At 48.5% G+C, this 22,945-nt stretch overlaps 1 protein-coding gene across 1 annotated transcript in view; it reads right to left on the bottom strand.

Annotated features, from left to right (window-relative positions):
- Positions 1-22,945, bottom strand: part of LOC125448884 (uncharacterized) — a 128,838-nt gene that overhangs the window by 86,035 nt on the left and 19,858 nt on the right. Inside the window, exons 6-7 of the mRNA XM_059641828.1 lie at positions 15,512-15,647; positions 10,864-11,109 (exon numbers count right to left, since the gene is read on the bottom strand). Of these exons, the coding sequence (XP_059497811.1) occupies positions 10,864-11,109; positions 15,512-15,647 (382 nt within the window). The remainder of the gene's footprint in view (positions 1-10,863; positions 11,110-15,511; positions 15,648-22,945) is intronic.

Genomic DNA, 22,945 nt, shown 5'->3' with positions numbered 1-22,945 from the left:
AACCCCCTCACACTGTCTAACCCAGAGAGTGAGAGTCTGTGTCCCACTGAACCCCCTCACTCTGTCTAACCCAGAGAGTGAGAGTCTGTGCCCCACTGAACCCCCTCACACTGTCTAACACAGAGAGTGAGAGTCTGTGTCCCACTGAACCCCCTCACACTGTCTAACCCAGAGAGTGAGAGTCTGTGTCCCACTGAACCCCCTCACACTGTCTAACACAGAGAGTGAGAGTCTGTGTCCCACTGAACCCCCTCACACTGTCTAACCCAGAGAGTGAGAGTCTGTGTCCCAGTGAAACCCCTCACACTGTCTAACCCAGAGAGTGAGAGTCTGTGTCCCACTGAACCCCCTCACACTGTCTAACCCAGAGAGTGAGAGTCTGTGTCCCACTGAACCCCCTCACACTGTCTAACCCAGAGAGTGAGAGTCTGTGTCCCAGTGAAACCCCTCACACTGTCTAACACAGAGAGTGAGAGTCTGTGCCCCAGTGAAACCCCTCACACTGTCTAACACAGAGAGTGAGAGTCTGTGCCCCACTGAACCCCCTCACACTGTCTAACCCAGAGAGTGAGAGTCTGTGTCCCAGTGAAACCCCTCACACTGTCTAACACAGAGAGTGAGAGTCTGTGTCCCAGTGAAACCCCTCACACTGTCTAACACAGAGAGTGAGAGTCTGTGTCCCAGTGAACCCCCTCACACTGTCTAACCCAGAGAGTGAGAGTCTGTGTCCCACTGAACCCCCTCACACTGTCTAACACAGAGAGTGAGAGTCTGTGTCCCAGTGAAACCCCTCACACTGTCTAACCCAGAGAGTGAGAGTCTGTGTCCCAGTGAACCCCCTCACACTGTCTAACCCAGAGAGTGAGAGTCTGTGTCCCAGTGAAACCCCTCACACTGTCTAACCCAGAGAGTGAGAGTCTGTGCCCCACTGAACCCCCTCACACTGTCTAACCCAGAGAGTGAGAGTCTGTGCCCCACTGAACCCCCTCACACTGTCTAACCCAGAGAGTGAGAGTCTGTGTCCCAGTGAAACCCCTCACACTGTCTAACCCAGAGAGTGAGAGTCTGTGTCCCACTGAACCCCCTCACACTGTCTAACCCAGAGAGTGAGAGTCTGTGTCCCACTGAAACCCCTCACACTGTCTAACACAGAGAGTGAGAGTCTGTGTCCCAGTGAAACCCCTCACACTGTCTAACACAGAGAGTGAGAGTCTGTGCCCCACTGAACCCCCTCACACTGTCTAACCCAGAGAGTGAGAGTCTGTGTCCCAGTGAACCCCCTCACACTGTCTAACCCAGAGAGTGAGAGTCTGTGTCCCAGTGAACCCCCTCACACTGTCTAACCCAGAGAGTGAGAGTCTGTGTCCCACTGAAACCCCTCACACTGTCTAACCCAGAGAGTGAGAGTCTGTGTCCCAGTGAAACCCCTCACACTGTCTAACACAGAGAGTGAGAGTCTGTGTCCCAGTGAACCCCCTCACACTGTCTAACCCAGAGAGTGAGAGTCTGTGTCCCACTGAAACCCCTCACACTGTCTAACCCAGAGAGTGAGAGTCTGTGTCCCAGTGAAACCCCTCACACTGTCTAACCCAGAGAGTGAGAGTCTGTGTCCCACTGAACCCCCTCACACTGTCTAACCCAGAGAGTGAGAGTCTGTGTCCCACTGAACCCCCTCACACTGTCTAACCCAGAGAGTGAGAGTCTGTGTCCCACTGAACCCCCTCACACTGTCGAACACAGAGAGTGAGAGTCTGTGTCCCAGTGAAACCCCTCACACTGTCTAACACAGAGAGTGAGAGTCTGTGTCCCACTGAACCCCCTCACACTGTCTAACCCAGAGAGTGAGAGTCTGTGTCCCACTGAACCCCCTCACACTGTCTAACCCAGAGAGTGAGAGTCTGTGTCCCACTGAACCCCCTCACACTGTCTAACACAGAGAGTGAGAGTCTGTGTCCCACTGAACCCCCTCACACTGTCTAACACAGAGAGTGAGAGTCTGTGTCCCACTGAACCCCCTCACACTGTCTAACACAGAGAGTGAGAGTCTGTGTCCCACTGAACCCCCTCACACTGTCTAACACAGAGAGTGAGAGTCTGTGTCCCACTGAACCCCCTCACACTGTCTAACACAGAGAGTGAGAGTCTGTGTCCCACTCAACCCCCTCACACTGTCTAACACAGAGAGTGAGAGTCTGTGTCCCAGTGAAACCCCCTCACACTGTCTAACACAGAGAGTGAGAGTCTGTGTCCCAGTGAAACCCCTCACACTGTCTAACCCAGAGAGTGAGAGTCTGTGTCCCACTGAACCCCCTCACACTGTCTAACACAGAGAGTGAGAGTCTGTGTCCCAGTGAAACCCCTCACACTGTCTAACCCAGAGAGTGAGAGTCTGTGTCCCAGTGAAACCCCTCACACTGTCTAACCCAGAGAGTGAGAGTCTGTGCCCCACTGAACCCCCTCACACTGTCTAACCCAGAGAGTGAGAGTCTGTGTCCCACTGAACCCCCTCACACTGTCTAACCCAGAGAGTGAGAGTCTGTGTCCCACTGAACCCCCTCACACTGTCTAACACAGAGAGTGAGAGTCTCTCAGTACCACTGAACCCCCTCACACTGTCTAACCCAGAGAGTGAGAGTCTGTGTCCCACTGAACCCCCTCACACTGTCTAACCCAGAGAGTGAGAGTCTGTGTCCCACTGAACCCCCTCACACTGTCTAACACAGAGAGTGAGAGTCTGTGTCCCACTGAACCCCCTCACACTGTCTAACACAGAGAGTGAGAGTCTGTGTCCCACTGAACCCCCTCACACTGTCTAACACAGAGAGTGAGAGTCTGTGTCCCACTGAACCCCCTCACACTGTCTAACACAGAGAGTGAGAGTCTGTGTCCCACTGAACCCCCTCACACTGTCTAACACAGAGAGTGAGAGTCTGTGTCCCACTGAACCCCCTCACACTGTCTAACACAGAGAGTGAGAGTCTGTGTCCCAGTGAAACCCCCTCACACTGTCTAACACAGAGAGTGAGAGTCTGTGTCCCAGTGAAACCCCTCACACTGTCTAACCCAGAGAGTGAGAGTCTGTGTCCCAGTGAAACCCCTCACACTGTCTAACCCAGAGAGTGAGAGTCTGTGTCCCAGTGAAACCCCTCACACTGTCTAACCCAGAGAGTGAGAGTCTGTGTCCCACTGAACCCCCTCACACTGTCTAACCCAGAGAGTGAGAGTCTGTGCCCCACTGAACCCCCTCACACTGTCTAACCCAGAGAGTGAGAGTCTGTGTCCCAGTGAACCCCCTCACACTGTCTAACCCAGAGAGTGAGAGTCTGTGTCCCAGTGAAACCCCTCACACTGTCTAACACAGAGAGTGAGAGTCTGTGTCCCAGTGAACCCCCTCACACTGTCTAACACAGAGAGTGAGAGTCTGTGTCCCACTGAACCCCCTCACACTGTCTAACACAGAGAGTGAGAGTCTGTGTCCCACTGAACCCCCTCACACTGTCTAACACAGAGAGTGAGAGTCTGTGTCCCAGTGAACCCCCTCACACTGTCTAACACAGAGAGTGAGAGTCTGTGTCCCACTGAACCCCCTCACACTGTCTAACCCAGAGAGTGAGAGTCTGTGTCCCAGTGAAACCCCTCACACTGTCTAACCCAGAGAGTGAGAGTCTGTGTCCCACTGAACCCCCTCACACTGTCTAACCCAGAGAGTGAGAGTCTGTGCCCCACTGAACCCCCTCACACTGTCTAACACAGAGAGTGAGAGTCTGTGTCCCAGTGAAACCCCCTCACACTGTCTAACCCAGAGAGTGAGAGTCTGTGTCCCACTGAACCCCCTCACACTGTCTAACCCAGAGAGTGAGAGTCTGTGTCCCACTGAACCCCCTCACACTGTCTAACACAGAGAGTGAGAGTCTGTGTCCCACTGAACCCCCTCACACTGTCTAACACAGAGAGTGAGAGTCTCTCAGTACCACTAGACCATGTACAATTTGCCTTCCTCGTTGATTGTTGCTCAATTTTCATTGACTGGTGTACAAGCATACTCCGTTCCCTTTGTGGATCCATATTTCCCATACTGTCATCATGTCAAGATTAACAATTCCTTTCTGGATTTTCCACACCGGAATGTATTACTTTGCATTTTTCCATGCTGTAATGCACCCGCCTTACCACCATCCAGTATTGGGACTCAGTCCCGTGTCTCTAGGCTGGGACCTGTGAGTGACTAATCCAGCAACGTTGCGCAGCGTGTCACCACCTCCCCCCATTCGACAACCTCCCCTGTAACTCCACTCTCTTCCTGCAAGTGGAAGCTTTAGCTATGGGAATGCGAGGTCTCTCTGCCTTTTAGGCTCACAAGTGGCAAGCAGTGACCACCTCTAACCCCCAGACGGAATCTAACCATCTCTCCTTGACATTTAATGGTATTACCATTGCTGAATTCCTCCCACAGTATTGACATCCTGGAGTTATGGATGAATGGAAACTGAACTGGATGAACCATTTATATAAGTCATTGGGTTCTAAACATGAAAGGCATGCTTTAATAAGTTTGAAGATGACGCTAAAATCGTTGGTAGAGTGGACAGTGCGGAAGGTTATCTAAGGTTACAAAAATAACTTGATCAATTGGGTCAATGTGCTGAGGTGTGGCAGTTTAATATGGATAAATGCAATGTATTACATTTTGGTAGCACAAATAACGGCAGGACTTATGCAGTCCTGGTAGGGCCCTGGATAGTGTTGTGGAACAGAGAAACCCAGGGGTTGAAGTATATAGCTATTTGAAATTTGCATCACACATATTCAGGGTGGAAAGGAATGTGTTCAGCACACTAGCCTTCATTGCTCAGACCTTTGAGCTCATGAGTTATGTTGAGGTTGTACAGGACGTTGGTGAGGCCTCTTCTGGAGAACTGTGTGCAGTTCTAGTCGCTCTGCTATAGGAAGGATATTATGCAGTTGGAGAGGGCTCAGAAAAGATTACAAGACATGTTGCCAGGAATGGAGGGTTTGAAATACATAAAAAGACTGGAAAAACCAGGCCTTTTTCTCATTGGAGCATGGGAGTTTGAAGGATGATCTGGTTGAGGTTTATAAAATCTTGAGGGACGTAGATCAGGTGAACAGCAAAGGTCTCTTCCCTACGGTTGGGGAGCTCAAAACCAGGGGCATACTTTTAAGGTGAGAGGAGAAAGATTTAAAAACGACACAAAGGACAACTTTTTCCACACAGCGTGGACCACGTGTGGCATTTTTGTCCAGAGAAAGTGGTGGGTGTGGGTACAATTACAATGATTAAAAAAGATTTGGATAAATTCCTGACTAGGAAAGTTTTGGAGGGATATGGGCCAGATGGGACTAGTTTGGTTTGGGAACATGGTCAACATAGGCTGGTTGGGTTGAAGGCTCTGTTTCCATGCTGAATGAGTCTGTTTAAATACCGGGGCTACAAGTGCAGGAGTTAGGAATCCAGGAGTCCAAGGATTTAGACTCCATGAGTCTACAAGGAGATAATAGGAACTACGGATGCTGGAGAATCTGAGATGACAAGGTGTAGAGCTGGATGAACACAGCTGGCCAAGCAGCGTCAGAGGAGCAGGAAAGCTGACGTTTCGGGTCTGCACCCTTCTTCAGAAAATGGACTGAATTTTCTGAGGAAGGGTCCAGACCTGAAACACCAGATGTCCTGCTCCTTTGACGCTGCCTGGCCTGCTGTGTTCATCAAGCTCGACACTTTGTTATCTCAGGAGTCTACAAGGCACTTGCCAGGAGTGTGGTGGAAGGCTCCCCACTTGCCTGAATGAGCGCAATCCCAATAACCTTGAAATAGCTTGACACCCACCTCGGGACAAAGCAGCCCCCACTTGATTAGCACCGCAATCAGAAACATTCATTCCCTCCATGAATGGATGATGCATTGCAGAAATTCACCAAGGCTCCTTACATAGCACCTACTGAGCCCACAATCACTACCATCTAGACCGACAAGGGCAGCAGATACATGGGAGCACCAACCCCCTGCAGGCTCCCCTCCCACCATCCTAACTCGGAAATACATCACTGTTCCTTCAGTCTACATACTGTCACTCCCCCTCTGATCGCATTGTGGTTCTGGACTGCGGCAATACAAGATGACAGCTCAGCACCACCTTCTCTAGAGCAACTGGGGATCTACAGTGAATGTTGGCCACACACAAAGTATTTATACAATTCCCCTGCCACTTCCACCACTTTTCCTTACCATTATACCCACAGACTTGTTCTCTCAGGGACCTGTGTTCATTTTGCCCTCTCTTTAAAGATACTATCGCTGTCATGGAAGCTTTCTGCTTTTATTTCAACGATTGTTTGTTGGTTTATGAAACTTACCCAGTCCTATGATTCACCACCAATCTTCGTTACATTGTAAATTTGTTCATTCAATTTGATGCTATCCTTAACTTCCCAGATTAGCCATGGGTGTGCCCATCTTCCAAGATTCCTTCTTCTGCACTTGAATATATGTATTTGCTGAGTCATAAACTGTTTTCTTAAGTGTCTTCCATTTTTCCATCCACATGTTTGCAGCTAAATTCCTTTCCCAGTCCGCTCCAGCCAATGTAGTTTTCATGCCAATGTAAAGACCCTTATTTAAGTTTAGCACAGTTGTTTCTGACTCCGCTATATCACTCTCAAACTGAATGCAAAATGCTGCCATTAAAAACGATGAATGTTTCTCAGTGTGACAACACTGTGGCTTTAAGAGGTTACTTTGTCCTGTTTTGATTTTGAGGAGAGGTTTTAAGGCAGAGGTGATGAGCCTCAAGGTTTTGAAGCAGAGTTGCCAAGTAGTCAATGAGAAGATAAACAATTTGTGAAGCTTTGGGTAACACAGGGTGGAGCTGGAGGAACATGGCAGGCCAGGTAGCATCATAGGAGCAGGAAAGTTGATGTTTTGGGTCGGGACCCTTCTTCAGAAATGTGAAGCCCCAGGGTTATTTTTAAAAGTTAGAACAAGTAGAAGCGGATTGAATAGATGTGGTAAACCTCCCAACCACAGAACCAGGATAACAAGGTGTAGAGCTGGATGAACACAGCAGGCCAAGCAGCATCAGAGGAGCAGGAAAGCTGACGTTTCAGGCCTGGACTTTTCTCCAGAAATTTCTGAAGAAGGGTGTAGGCCCGAAACGTCAGCTTTCCTGCTCCTCTGATGCTGCTTGGCCTGCTATGCTCATCCAGCTCTACACCTTGTTATCTCAGATTCTCCAGCATCTGCAGTTCCTACTATCACAGAACCAGGATCTTGAGTCTAGCTTTCAACAGTTGCTGTTGGAGCCTTGCGCAGGTGAAAGCTACTTATATCTCTCTCTCTCTCAGTTATACCCAAAAGCTGGGGGTTCTCTGCCTGCTACTGGAGTTGCATGTGGGACAATCTGTTTTCTGAATTTGCCCTTTTTTTTGAAGGAGAGGCATGGTGGCTCAGTGGTGAGCACTGCTGCCTCACAGTGCTGGGGACCCAGGTTCAATTCTGGCCTGGGACAACTGTCTGTGTGGAGTTTGCACGTTCTCCCCATGTCTCTGTGGGCTTCTGCCGGGCGCTCTGGTTTCCTCCCACAATCCAATAATGTGGAGTGGGTGTGCTAAAAGTAGTACCTCCTCCCTCCCCAGTATCCAAGGGCCCAAACATACCTTCCAGGTGAAGCAACACCTCACCTGCAGTTCCCAGGATCTAGTCTACTGCATTCGCTGCTCACAATATGATCTCCTCTACACTGGGGAAACGAAGCCTAGACTTGGTGACCACTTCGCAGAACATCTACCTTCTGCTCGCAAAGAAGACCCTGAACTACCCGTTGCCTGCCACTTCAATGCCCCACCCTGCTCCCTGGCCAACATCTCTGTCTCCAGCTTGCCATAGTGTTCCAGTGAAGCCCAACGCAAGCTGGAGGAACAACACCTCACTTTCCGCTTGGGGACCCTACAGCCCTCCAGACTCAGTATTCAGTTCAATAATTTTAGGGCCTAAGCTCTCCCATGTCCCAGCACCCCCCACCCCCCACACCAGGCCTTGTTACCATGTAGCCTACCACTACACACCCCCTGTTGTTAGTCACTAACAGTCTCCATTAACAACTATTCACCCTCCCAGCCTGACCATGAGCAACTCCTTTGTCTGTCCAACTGTCTTTCTCTTTGGGCTCTATCCTATCATTTACTCCCTACCCCACCCACCTCTATATTTTCTGCACATGAACTGACGTTTTCCCAGCCACCATCAGCTTTGAGGAAGGGGTCACCTGGCCCAACACATTCGCTGTTTTTTCCCTCCACAGATGCTGTCAGACATGCTGAGCTTTTCCAGCAACTTTGTTTTTGCTGCTAAAAGTAGTGTCCAGGGATAGGCAGGCTGGGTGGATTAGCCATAGGGAATGCAGGGTTACAAGGAAGGGGAATGGGCCAAGGTGAGATGCTACTTGAAGGGGTGGTGGGGCTGACTAGCTTGTTCCACACTGTAGGGATTCTGAATCTGTTTGTGGCGTGTTACCAGATTGGAACAGTTAATTAGTAATAGTTACTGTCTCTATTATATTGTTCAGTTTTTCAATAGACTTAATTTAATTTAATTTCCTCTTTCTTTTGTTGTATTTTAACTATAGTAGATGAATAAATTGTGTTTTGCTTTATGTCTTTGACCTATCGAATTGTCTATGGAGCGCAACACCTTAAATTTACCTTTTAAAAAAAGAAAAAGTTAGAGTCTCGACTATCTTCTGAATATTTTTGAGGGGTTTGGTATGGTCCATAACACGGGGGGATTTTTTACTCTAAGATCTTGTATTAACTCTGTCTCTGTGTATATTACCAGGTCCCAAAAATAGCCTGATGCCTGGTTGGATCCACAAAATATTGTTCAAGAAAATTGTCCTGAAAGCAGTCTATGAATTCTTCCATACTGGGACATCACCCTCCGTACGTTCCCCCTCCGAGCCACTCACCATCCTGACTTGGAAATATTTCAATGTTCCTTCAGTGTCACTGGGTCAAAATCGTGGAGCTCCCCTCCCTAACCTCATTGTGAGTTTTGTGGGTCGCTGTGGTTCAGAGATCAAATCAGGGCAAAATAACCTCTTAAAGTCAGTGTTGTCACACTGGGAAAAATTCACCATTTTTAATGGCAGCATTTAGCATTCAGTTTGAGAGTGATATACCGGAGTCAGAAACAACTGTGCTAAACTTAAATAAGGGCATTTACATTGGGATGAAAGGCAGCTCACCTCCACCTTCTCTACATTTTTATTATAGGGATCGAGAGACTTGGGGAGAAAGCGGAAACAGGGTACTCATTTAAATGATCAGCTGCGATCGTATTGAATGGTGGAGCAGGCTTGAAGGGTGGAAGGGCCGAATGGCCTACTCCCGCTTCTGTTTTCTACGATCCTCAAGGGTAACGTGGGCGGCCTACAAAGACCGGCACAGCGAGTGATGACCATGTGCACAAGTCAATCATTTGAAGAAAAGCCAATTGAAATGACTGCCATTTCCCAACTCAAGACTGATCTCCACAAATTGAGACTATAATCGCTACTCTCACGTTTCAGTTCTTTGTAACAATCCTGCTGTTGCCTTGGCTGTACCCACCTTTGGCTTCCGTACTTGTTCTGTTGCCATCTCCTTGTGGCTTCCAGCTTCCTGTTTTAGAGTAAGGCATTGCCTTGTTAGGACAGTGACGAGGAGAAATGCTTCCTCTCAGAGGACTATGCGACTTCCTGCCTCAGCTTACCAATTTTTACAGATGCACCGTGGATAGCATCCTATCTGGATGGTTTGGAATGGCAACTGCCCAGAACTGTAAGAAACTGCAGACAGTTGTGAACACAGCCAAGTCCATCACACAAACCAAACGTTGACTTCATCTCCACTTCTCACTGCCTCGGGAAGGAAGCCAACATCATCAAAGACCCCTCCCACCCCTGCTATAATCTCTTCCAACCTCTTCTGTTGGGCAGAAGATGCAGAAGCTTACAACAATTTCAAGAACAGCATCTTCCCCGCTCTTATTAGACTTCTGAATGGGCCTCCCAAATTTCAGATCTAATGTTGGTCTCACTGTTTGTGCACCTTCTCTGCAGCTGTCACATCGTATTCCTCGCTCTGTTCTATCACCCTGATGCACTTTGCCTGGAAGGATCTGCCTGTACTGCGCGCAGAACAAAACTTTTCACTGTACGTGCGACAATGAGAAATCGAATCAACAAAAAAAAGATGATGGTGGAAGCTGGGGTCATTAAACACTTTTGAGATGATGACAAGTAGTTTCCCATTGGATTAGGGATTCAAAGGCGGCGATGGGGGAGATGGGCTGGTGGAATTCGAAACGCCAACAGATCGACCACGGTCTCACTGAATGGTACAGCAGGTTTGCAGGGCTGAATGGCCTCTTCCTGCTCCTAATCCATATGTTTCCCCTCAGTTGCTAGTGCCTCCCACACCATCACAAACCCACCCATTGCTTCTTCCCTGCTCTTCTGCCCTCCACTCTGTTTTGGTTGAAACCTGTTCTACCTCTGACCTTTCCCAGGACCCAGAAAGGTCATTAGCCTGAAACATCGGGCAGGAGCCTGCGATGTGACCTCCCCTTTTCCAGGTTTGCCGGTGGGGTGAGGTGGGGGCTGCATTTTCTCGGCCAGAAGGGTGGCAAAGAGGGACACCACAAGGAGCCCCCTCCCACTCCCCATCACCCCTCCCTTTCCCATACCCATCCCAAAGAGGTGGTATGGAGATGCGGGCAACCGCCCAGCTGAGGTAACCCACCAACGGCCGCTTTAAATGTCCTCAACCCATGGCCGCCTGGTATTAGCCTGGCAAGGGGTAGGATCTTACCGTGCAGCGTGCACGTCACGCCCATCCCGACCTCTTGGCTCGTTCCCAGGGCGGAAAGGTTCGGCATGCCTCACTCCAAAAGCACTTGATGCCCGACCTTGCAATGGGAAGCGGGAGGTGCCTCTGACACCCCCAGAGGTGGGAGGGTGGTTTTTCAGACGGGCGCCTATTCCCAGGGATTGGCGTGGGGTCCGCTTTTCTTTGTCATCAATATAAATGATTTGGGTGACAACATGAATGATACGGCTAGTAAGTTAACAACTTTCACCAAGATTGGTGGTATAGCGTACAGTGAAGAAGGTTGTCTAAATTGCAAAGAGGTCTTGATCAGTTGGGTCAATGGGCTGAGGAGTGGCAGATGGAGTTTAATTTGGATGAATGCACAGGACTCAGACAATCAAAAGTGGTGCCTTGGGTAGAGTTGTAGAACAAGAGGAACCTCAGGGATCAGGCACGTAAGTCTTTGAAGTTTGATTGTTGCCTTCATTGCTCAGGCCTTTGAGTACAGAAGCTGGGACATCATGTTGAGGTTGTACAGGACGTAGGTGAGGCCTCTCCTGGAGTACTGTGTCCAACTCTGGTCGCCATGTTACAGGAAGGATATTATTAAGCTGGAGAGGTTTCAGAAGAGATTTACCAGGACGTTGACTGGAATAAAAGTTTTGTCGGACAGGGAGAGGCTGGGACCTTTTTTCATTGGAGTGTAAGAGGTTCAGAGATGACCTTATTGAGGTTTATAAAATCATGAGGGACATGGGTAAGGTGAATGGCAGATGTCTATTCCCAAGGGTGGGGGGATTTCAAGACCGGGGGGTATAGTGTCAAGGTGAGAGGAGAAAGATTCAAAAAGACATGAGGGGCCATGTTTCTTCATGCGTGGAATGAACTTCCTGAGGAAATGGTGCGTATAGGTACAGTTACAATGTTTAAAAGTCATTCGGTTAATGCTGCTGGACTCCAGTCCCTGCTGCTGGGCCCACTCCAGTCCCTGCTGCTGGGCCCACTCAGTCCGTGCTGCTGGACTCCAGTCCATGCTACTGGGCCAACTCCAGTCCATGCTGCTGGACTCACTCCAGTCCCTGCTGCTGGGCCCACTCAGTCCATGCTGCTGGACTCACTCCAGTCCCTGCTGCTGGGCCCACTCAGTCCATGCTGCTGGGCCCACTCCAGTCCGTGCTGCTGGACTCCAGTCCATGCTTCTGGGCCCACTCCAGTCCATGCTGCTGGACTCACACCAGTCCCTGCTGCTGGACTCACTCCAGCCCGTGCTGCTGGGCCAACTCCAGTCCATGCTGCTGGGCCCACTCCAGTCCCTGCTGCTGGACTCACTCCAGTCTGTGCTGCTGGGCCCACTCCAGTCCATGCTGCTGGGCCCACTCCAGTCCCTACTGCTGGGCCCACTCCAACCCGTGCTGCTGGTCCCACTCCAGTCCATGCTGCTGGAGTCACTCCAGTCCCTGCTGCTGGGCCCACTCAAAGAACAAAGAATGAAGAAAATTACAGCACAGGAACAGGCCCTTCAGCCCTCCACACCTGTGCCGATCGAGATCTTCTGTCTAAACCTGTCACCTATTTTCTAAGGGTCTGTATCCCTTTGCTCCCTGCCCATCCATGTACCCGTCCAGATACATCTTAAAAGACACTATCGTGTCTGCACCTCCCACCTCCGCTGGCAACACCTTCCAGGCACCCACCACCCTCTGTGTAAAGAACTTTCCACGCATATCTCCCTTAAACTTTCCTCGTCTCACTTTGTACTAATGACCCCAAGTAATAGAGTCCCCCACTCTGGGAAAAAGCTTCTTGCTATCCACCCTGTCTATACTGCTCATGATTTTGTCGACCTCAACCAGGTCCCCCCTCAATCTCTGTCTTTCTAATGAATATAATCCTAATCGACTCAACCCTTCTTCATAGCTAGCACCCTCCTTACCAGGCAGCATCCTGGTGAACCTCCTCTGCACCCTCTCCAAAGCATCCACATCCTTTTGGTAATATGGCGACCAGACCTGTACGCAGTACTCCAAATGTGGCCGAACCAAAGTCCTATACAACTGTAACATGACCTGCCAACTCTTGTACTCAATACCCCGGCTGATGAATGAAAGCATGCCATATGCCTTCTTGACCACCCTATTGACCTGCGTTGCCACCTTCAGGGAACAATGGACCTGAACACCCAGATCTCTCTGTTCATCAATTTTCCCAAGGACTTTTCTATTTACTGTACAGGTCACTCTTGAATTGGATTTTCCAAAATGCATCACCTCACATTTGCCCGGATTGAACTCCATCTGCCATTTCTCCGCCCAACTCTCGAATCTATCTATATTCTGCTGTAATCTCTGACAGTCCCCTTCACAATCTGCTACTCCACCAATCTTAGTGTCATACACTTGAGTTTAGAAGGATGAGAGGGGATCTGATTGAGACGCATAAGATTATTGAGGGATTGGACACTCTGGAGGCAGGAAGCATGTTTCCGCTGATGGGTGAGTCCAGAACCAGAAGACACAGTTTAAAAATAAGGGGTAGGCCATTTAGAACAGAGTTGAGGAAAAACTTCTTCACTCAGAGAGTGGTGGATATATGGAATGCTCTGCCCCAGAAGGCAGTGGAGGCCAACTCTCTGGATACTTTCAAGAAAGAGATAGTTAGAGCTCTTAAAGATAGTGGAATCAAGGGTTATGGGGATAAGGCAGGAAGGGGATACTGATTGTGGATGATCAGCAACGATCAAAATGAATGGTGGTGCTGGCTTGAAGGGCCGAATGGCCTACTCCAGCACCTATTGTCTATTGTCTATTGTCATCTGCAAACTTGCTGATCAGACCACCTACACCTTCCTCCAAATCATTTCTGTACATCACAAACAACAGTGGTCCCAGCACAAATTCCTGTGGAGCACCACTGGTCACAAGTCTCTAATTTGAGAAAACTCCAGTCCGTGCTGCTGGGCCCAACTTGCCACTGATGCTGTCCCTGTGACTGAGACCTCTTCACTAAGAGGGAAGTAAAATAAAATAAAAGAGAAGTAAAAAAAAGAGAAGGGGGGAAAGGGAAAGAAAAGAAATGAAAAGAAAAGCAGACAGAGCAGATGACCCTGGGCTCAGAAGCCCTAATTCACCTCCATCTGACTGGAGGCTTAAGCACGTTGCAGCCTCAAAGCATCAACACTGAATGACAAAGCCTCCGAAAATGACTGTATTATGTCTGTCCTCCTGTTTTGTTTTACATCGCTCTCCCTCACAATCCTGCATAGGCTTGTCTCATTTGTGGTTTGTGTACTCCTTGCTGAGAGGACCCATTTTTACCCTTCCACACCTCAATTTACACCTGTTTTACATCTTTACTGCTCTTTCTCCAGAATTCGCAACCCTTTTGTCTTCTGCACCACCTGTCCATGCCATCTGTATCCCTCCAGCTCTGTCAGAAATGTGAAAGGATTGATTTTCCAACCCCCTTTCAGTTCTGAAGAAGAGAAATACCAGACTCAAAAGTATTAACTCTGTTTCTGTCTTCTCACATCCAATCAATCCTGCTGTGTTCCTCCAATATTTTCTGTTGTTTCAGATTTCCAGCATTTCTCAGTATTTCGCTTTGATCCCACGCATCAGGCCGGTAAACTGGGACATAATTCTTTGAAGTTTGCATCACACTTAGATGGCGGGGGTGGGGGAGCGGGTTTAAGACGGCGTTTAGCACACTTGCCTTCATCGCTCAGACCTCTGAGTATAAGAGTTGGGACGCAATATTGAGGTTGTACAAGACGTTGGAGAGGCCTGTTCTGGTGAACTGTGTCCAGTTCTGTTTGCCCTGTTGTAGGAAGGATGACATTCAACTCGAGAGGGTTCAGAAGAGATTTACCAGGATGTTGCCAGGAATGGAGGGTTTGAGTTATAAGGATAGGCAGGGGGACTTTTTTTTAACCGCAACATGGGATGTTGAGGGCGGAACCTTACAGAGGTTTATAAAATCATGAGGGGTACAGATAAGGTGAATGGCAGGTCCCTTTCCCCCCGAAAGTGGGGGATTTCTAGGCGAAGGAGCATACTTTTAAGGTGAGAGAAGAAAGATTTAAAAACGACCTGAGGGGTAATTTTTTTTTAACAACAGCGTGGTTCGTGTGTGGAATGAACTGCCAGAGAAAGTGGCGGATGCAGGTATAGTTACAATGTTCAGAAGGAGTTTGGATAAGTACATGAATTGGAAATATTTGAAGGGATATGGGCCAAGTGCAAGCAGGTAAGACTAGTTTGGTTTGGAATTATGGTCAGCATGGACTGGTTGGATGAATGGTCTTTTTCCATGCTATATGACTCTATAAACAGACAATGAACTGCTTCCAATATATTTATGTCCTGCCCGAAATAAAGCAGCCAAAACTGTGAGAAAGAGTCCAGATACGGCCTCACCACTACCCTGTACAACAAAAGAATAACCTCCTTACTTTTGCATTCTATTCCCCTCTCGATAAATTACAATATTATCTTTTATTTGCTGTACCTGCGTACTAACTCTCAGTAATTCATACACAAAGACAATGAGATCCCTCCGCATTTCCTGGGTTTGCAGCCCTTCAACATTTAAACGCAATGAGCCTTTTTTTCTTCCAATTCTTCTTGCCGAAATGCACAATTTCACAAACAGTATAAGTTGGTTGTCCCCTCTTGTGATTTGGTACTTCTTGCGAAGTGTCCTGATGAGTGCGAGACAAGGAATTTCAATGCGAGGTGTCCTCTTCCAGGCAATACTTAGGCTCTGTGCCTCCAGCATGCTCGTGCCTGAGGAAACAACGGTCAAGACTGACAACATTGGAGATCTGTCACTACGCTCACGGTTCACGGACCTGCGGCTCTTGACTCTGAGATGTGGGCGATCAACGGGAGACACCTCAGGGCATTAGAGCAGTACCACTGACACTGCCTCTGTAAGACCCTGCAAATCCACTGGGAAGGCAGCTGCATCACCTCCAGAGTCCGCAAACCGGCCAACAGCCCCACCATCGAGGCACTGCCCCACTCTTGATCGGTTACGATGAGCAGACACGCCCATATGTCCGACACGAGACTCCCTGAGCAGGAGCTACACTCCCAACTTTGAATCAGAAGGCGAGCCCCCTGGTGGACAGAGGAAGCGATACCCACAATTTTTCACTGGGGAAGCGCGGCATTCCCGCAGACGCCTGGGAATGACTGGCCCAAAGCCGCCCAAATTGGGGGAGCAGCATCGGGGGAAGTCGCCGTCGGGAAAAATTGGAAGCCGGGCGCAAACCGTGTCCCACATACCCCACCCCACTGCCACCTTCTGCCCCGAGTGTAACAGAGCCTGCAGAAGCCGCATCGATGTGTTCAGCGACCTGTGGGCTCGCCCTGAGTGTGGAAGAGAGCCACATCATCGTCCGTGAGGGGCCGCCAATGATGACGAGCTAAACGTTTATCCTGGACATTGTTTAAAACATTGGCTAGGCCTTAGCTGGAGCCCAAGTTTGGGCAATGCACTCGCGGGAGTTTATGAAAGCCTGAGAGGGCTATGGGGAAGATTTACCAGCAAGGCGATGGCCTCGTAGTATTATTGCTTAACCAGATAATGTTCTGAGGGCCCGGGTTTGAATCCCACCACGGCAGATGGTGGAATTTGAATTTATGTTTGGAATTAAGAATCTAATTGTGACCGTGAATTCTTTGTCGATTGTTGGGGAAAAACCCATCTGGTTCACTAATGTCCTTTAGAGAAGGAAACTGCCGTCCTCACCTGAGATAATGGGAACTGCAGATGCTGGAGAATCCGAGATAACAAAGTGTGGAGCTGGATGAACACAGCAGGCCGAGCAGCATCTTAGGAGCAGGAACGTTGATGTTTCGGATCATTTCTGAAGAAGGGTCGAGGCCCGAAACGTCAGCTTTCCTGCTCCTCTGATGCTGCTTGCCCTGCTGCGTTCATCCAGCTCCACACCATGTTATCTGCCATCCTCACCTGGTCTGGCCTACATGTGACTCCAGACCCACAGCAATGTGGTTGACTCTTAACTGCCCTCGGGGCAATTAGGAATGGGCAATAAATGTTGGCTTGGTCAGCGATGTCGTCATCCCATGAATGATTAAAGAGGAAAAAAATGTACCGAGAGCGCAGAGCTTCAGTTACACGGAGAGGGCAGAGAAGGCTGTGGGCTTGTCTCTCTTTGAAAAGAGAGACCTCCTGGATGAGGTGGAGATTTGATTTCCTGGAGCAGGTATGGCCCAGAGCCAAAGGACAAGGATTCAAGGCAATTGGCAAATGTATGAGAAGCAGAGCGGGAAGCATTGGTTTCTGAAGGCAGCGAGCGCATTACAGTGTGGAAGCAGGCCATTCAGCCCATCAAGCCTACACTGACCCCTCCCCCCACCAACTGCAACCCACCCAATCCCTGTAACTCTGCATATCGCACCTAACCTACAGGTCCCCAGACACCATGGGACACTTCAGCACAGCCAACCCATCTTCCCTGCACATCTTTGGGCTGTGGGAGGAAACTGGAGCAAGCCCGCACAGATGTGGTGGGGGGGATAATGTGAAAACTCCACACAGACAGTCCCCCAAGAATAGGATTGAACCCGTGTCCCTGGAGCCAAGATGCAGCTGTGCTAACCACTGTGCCACTGAGCCGCCCTAACTGTTGTGAACTGGCATGTGCTATGCAGAAAGACGCAGAAGCAGATACCATGGCAATGTTCGATATTGTGAATAACCCTGCGGGATGTGGGGGAAGTGAGTGACGTTTCAGGATAAAGGCCGGGAGAGTGGGATTAACTTGAGAACTCATTCGAAGAATGGCAACGTGCCCTGATGGGCTCCATCCATGCTGCTTCGTTCCGTGCGGATTCTGTAAACAAACAGAACAAATTATTTACCCTTCCTTCGTCGGGTGAGGGCGGGGGGGGCAGTTAAGTCCAGCATTTGGTTGCCCATCCCCTGAACTGAGTGGCTTGGCAGCCCATCACTTTGGTCTGGAGTCACACGCAGGCCACAACAGGCAAGGGCAAAAGCCATCTCAAAGCCATCAGCAAGCGACTCAGCTCTCAATTCTGAATTTATTTGCTGAATTTAAATTCCTTTCGCTGTAAGTTCAAGACAAAAGTCTTTGACCATCCATCTCCCACGCCTACAGCGTGTAAGCTTCATGTAGCACCCAGCGACTGTTCCTGTCTCCCTCTTCCTCATGCCTGTATTGAGCTTCCCCTTCAGTACATTGAGGCTGTTCACCTCAACCACTCACCAAGGGAGCCAGTTCCACATTCTCACCACTGGCTGGCTAGAGACGCCTTTCCTGAATTGCTGATTCACTAAAGTTGTTATGGAGCAGACCAGAACCCCTTAAAATATTTTAAGAATGTAGCCTAGGCCCTAACGTTTTCTGATTTTTAAAGGCAAATGCTGTGTTTTGCAGATGCAGCTCGGCTGCTCAAACTAATCGATGTTAAGCAAAACACAATTTATTTAAACAGTACAGTTAAAATCCAAATGAATAAAGAAGAACTTCGAGTAACTTAACTCTTTATTGGAAAACTTAACAGACCAATAGATACAGTAACTGTTATGAATTAATTGCTCCAACATAGTAATGTCCCATTAACAGACCCCCTCAGCTAAAAGGAAATTTCACACCAAACAGATTTGTCTCACAGGTGACCCAGCTGCAGAGACAGGAACCCCAGCTTCCAGCTGTAATCGAGATAGCTTCTACTTCAAACCCACAACAGCAACTGCTTAAAGCTAAACCGAGAAAGCGAAAATAAAGCGTGCGAAATCCTGATCAGTGAGAGCTGGCCACACCCCTCCAGGCTGCTTCCATTGAATCAGCTTTGAGTAAAACTCAAGTCCTTGCAAGCTGTTTAGAACAAACAAAGAACAAAGAAAATTACAGCACAGGAACAGACCCTACGGCCCTCCAAGCCTGCGCTGATCCAGATCCTCTATCTAAACCCGTCGTCTATTTTCCAAGGACCTGTATCCCTCTGCTCCCTGCCCATTCATGTATCTGTTGAGATACATCTTAAATGACACTGTCATGCCCCCCTCTACCACCTCCGCTGGCAACACGTTCCAGGCACCCACCACCCTCTGTGTAAAGAACTTTATACACATCTCCCTTAAAGTTTCCTCCTCTCACTTTGAACTCATGACCCCTAGTAATTGAGTCCCCAACTCTGAGAAAAAGCTTCTTGCTATCCACCCTGTCTATACTCCTCATGATTTTGTAGCCCTCAATCAGGTCCCCCCTCAATCTCTGTCTTTCTAATGTAAATAATCCTAATCTATTCAACCTCTCTTCATAGCTAGCACCCTCCATACCAGGCAACATCCTGGTGACCCTCCTGTGCACCCTCTCCAAAGCGTCCACATCCTTTTGGTAATGTAGCGACTAGAACTGTACGCAGTATTCCAAATGTGGTCGAACCAAAGTCCTATACAACTGTAACATGACCTGCCACCTCTTGTACTCAATACCCCGTCTGATGAATGAAAGCATGCCATATGCCTTCCTGACCACCCTATTGAGCTGCATTGTCACCTTCAGCGTACAATGGACCTGAACACCCAGATCTCTCCATGCATCAATTTTCCCCAGGGCTTTTCCATTTACTGTATTGTTTGCTCTTGAATTGGGTCTTCCAAAATGCATCACCTTGCATTTGCCCGGATTGAACTCCATCTGCCATTTCTCCACCCAGCTCTCCCATCTATCTATATTCTGCTGCATTCTCCAACCGTCCCCTTCACTTTCTGCTACTCCACCAATCTTAGTGTCATCTGCAAACTTGCTGATCAGACCATCTATACCTTCTTCCAGATCATTTATGTCTATCACAAACAACAGTGTTCCCAACACAGATCCCTGTGGAACACCAGTGGTCATAGGTCTCCATTTTGAGAAACTCCCTTCCACTCCAGCTCTCTGTCTTCTTTTGCCCAGCCAGCTTTCTATCCATTTAGCTAGTACACCCTGCACCCCATGCGACTTCACTTGCTCCATCAACCTACCATGGGGAACCTTGTCAAACACCTTTCTGAAGTCCATGTATATGACATCTATAGCCCTTCCATCATCTATCAACTTTGTCACTTCCTCAAAGAATTCTATCAAGTTGATAAGACATGACCTTCCCTGCACAAAACCATGCTGCCTATCACTTACTGCCCATTTTCTTCCAAATGTAAATCAATCCCATCCCTCAGTATTTTCTCCATCAGCTTCCCCACCACTGACATCAGGCTCGCCGGTCTATAATTACCTGGATTATCCTTGCTACGCTTCTTAAACAAGAGGACAACATTAGACATTCCGGAACCTCACCCGTGCTCAAAGATATCTGTTAAGGCCCAAGATATTTCCTCTCTCAATTCCCTCAGAAACCTGGGATAGATCCCATCCAGGCCTGGGAACTTGTCCACCCTAACACTTTTTAGAATACCCAATACATCCCCCCCCACTTTATGCCAACTTGACCTAGAGTAATCAAACAACTATCCCTAACCTCAGCATCCATCATGTCCCTCTCCTTGGTGAATACCAAAGCAAAGTACTCATTAAGAATCTCACTCATTTTCTCTGACTCCTCACATAACTTTCCTCCTTTGTCACTGAGTGAGCCAACCCTTTCTCTAGTTACCCTCTTGCTCCTTATGTACAAATAAAAGGCTTTGGGATTTTCCTTAACTCTGTTTGCTAAAGATATTTCATGACGCCTTTTAGCCCTCTTAATTCCTCATTTCAGATTGGTCCTACTTTCCTGATATTCTTCCAAAGCATCGTCTGTTTTCAGTTGCCTAGACCTTATGTATACTTCCTTTTTCTTCTTTGGTAGTCTCACAATTTCACCCGTCATCCATGATTCCCTAATCTTGCCCTTTCTATCCCTCAGTTTCACAGGGACATGTCTGTCCTGCACTCTAATCAACCTCTCTTTAAAAGCCTCCCACAAATCAAATGTGGATTTACCCTCAAAGAGCTGCTCCCAATCCACACTCCCCAGCTCCTGCCGAATTTTGCTATAGTTGGCCCTCCCCCAATCCAGCACTCTTCCTTTAGGACCACTCTCATCTTTGTCCATGAATATGCTAAAACTTACAGAATTGTGCTCACTATTCCCAAAGTAATCCCCTACTGAAACTTCAACCACCTGGCCGGGTTCATTCCCCAACACCAGGTCCAGTATGGCCCCTTCCCGAGTTGGACTATTAACACACTGCTCCATAAAACCCTCCTGGATGCTCCTTACAAATTCTGCTCCATCTAAACCCCTAACACTGAGCCAATCCCAGTCAGTATTGGGAAAATTGAAATCTCCCATCACCACCACCCTCTTGCTCCTACATCTTTCCATAATCTGTCTGCATATTTGTGCCTCTATCTCACGCTCGCTGTTGGGAGGCCTGTCATACAGCCCCAACCTTGTTACCGCACCCTTCCTATTTCTGAGCTCTGCCCATACTGCCTCACTGCTCCAGTCCTCCATACTGCCCTCCTTCAACTTTGACCAGTGATGCAACTCCTCCACCCCTTTTACCTCCCTCTGTATCCCACCTGAAGCATCTATATCCTGGGACATTTAGTTGCCAATCTTGCCCTTCCCTCAACCAAGTCTCAGTAATAGCAATACTTCGCAGGTACTAATCCAAGCCCTAAGTTCATCTGCCTTACCTACTACACTTCTGGTTTACTCCAGTGGTTTCGGTAGACTGCTCAGTCGCTCTGCCTTACAACCTCTCTTCAATACAAAGCAGGGCAAAAATCACCTCTTAAAGCCAGGGCATCATCACAAAGCCATGAAGGTTTTCAGCTGCTCACCTTTGGGAAGCAGACTGTGTTTTGCCCTCCACAAATGAAAGAAAAAGATTTGAAAAAAAGCAGAGAAATCTGAAGCCTAATGCAGCTTGACACCAGAAGCTGCCGAAATATTTTCCGATGCAATTTCGGCATGGCCTCAAGTCCTGGCTGCCTTTGGCCCCTGCGGCCACAATCACTCCAAGGAGGTGTTCCAGGCCTTTGAAAATCCACACATTAACTAGATTGCTTTTGATTCCATTTCTTATTGTCACATGCACTGAGGTAAAGTGAAAAGTTTAGTTTGGCATGCATTGCAGACAGATCACACCACACAAAGTGCATTAGGGTAACAGAACAGAGCAGATTGTTACAGCGACAGAGAAGGTGTGCAGAGAATGAGGTCACCGACAAATTTAAAATTTGAGGGGTGCATTCAGAAGTCCAATGACAGCAGGGAAGAAGCTGTCCTTGAATCTGTTGGTACGTGAGTTCAAGCTCCTGCATCTTCTGCCCAACAGAAGAGGTTGGAAGAGATTTATAGCAGGGGTGGGAGGGGTCTTTGATGATGTTGGCTTCCTTCCCGAGGCAGTGAGAAGTGGAGATGAAGTCAACGTTTGGTTTGTGTGATGGACTTGGCTATGTTCTCAACTCTCTGCAGTTTCTTACAGTTCTGGGCAGTTGCCATTCCAAACCATCCAGATAGGATGCTATCCACGGTGCATCTGTAAAAATTGGTAAGCTGAGGCAGGAAGTTGCATAGTCCTCTGAGAGGAAGCATTTCTCCTCGTCACTGTCCTAACAGGGCAATGCCTTACTCTAAAACAGGAAGCTGGAAGCCACAAGGAGATGGCAACAGAACAAGTACGGAAGCCAAAGGTGGGTACAGCCAAGGCAACAGCAGGATTGTTACAAAGAACTGAAACGTGAGAGCAGCGATTATGGTCTCAATTTGTGGAGATCAGTCTTGAGTTGGGAAATGGCAGTCATTTCAATTGGCTCTTCTTCAAATGATTGACTTGTGCACATGGTCATCACTCGCTGTGCCGGTCTTTGTAGGCCGCCCATGTTACCCTTGAGGATCGTAGAAAACAGAAGCGGGAGTAGGCCATTCGGCCCTTCCGCCCTTCAAGCCTGCTCCACCATACAATACGATCGCAGCTGATCATTTAAATGAGTGCCCTGTTCCCATGTTCTCCCCAAGTCTCTCGATCCCTATAATAAAAATGTAGAGAAGGTGGAGGTGAGCTACCTTTTTGAACCATAGTGACTGACGAA

The sequence above is a fragment of the Stegostoma tigrinum genome, chromosome 43 (assembly GCF_030684315.1).
Source record: "Stegostoma tigrinum isolate sSteTig4 chromosome 43, sSteTig4.hap1, whole genome shotgun sequence".
NCBI classification, from domain to species: domain Eukaryota; kingdom Metazoa; phylum Chordata; class Chondrichthyes; order Orectolobiformes; family Stegostomatidae; genus Stegostoma; species Stegostoma tigrinum.
This window is presented reverse-complemented; position numbering and strand designations above follow the sequence as displayed.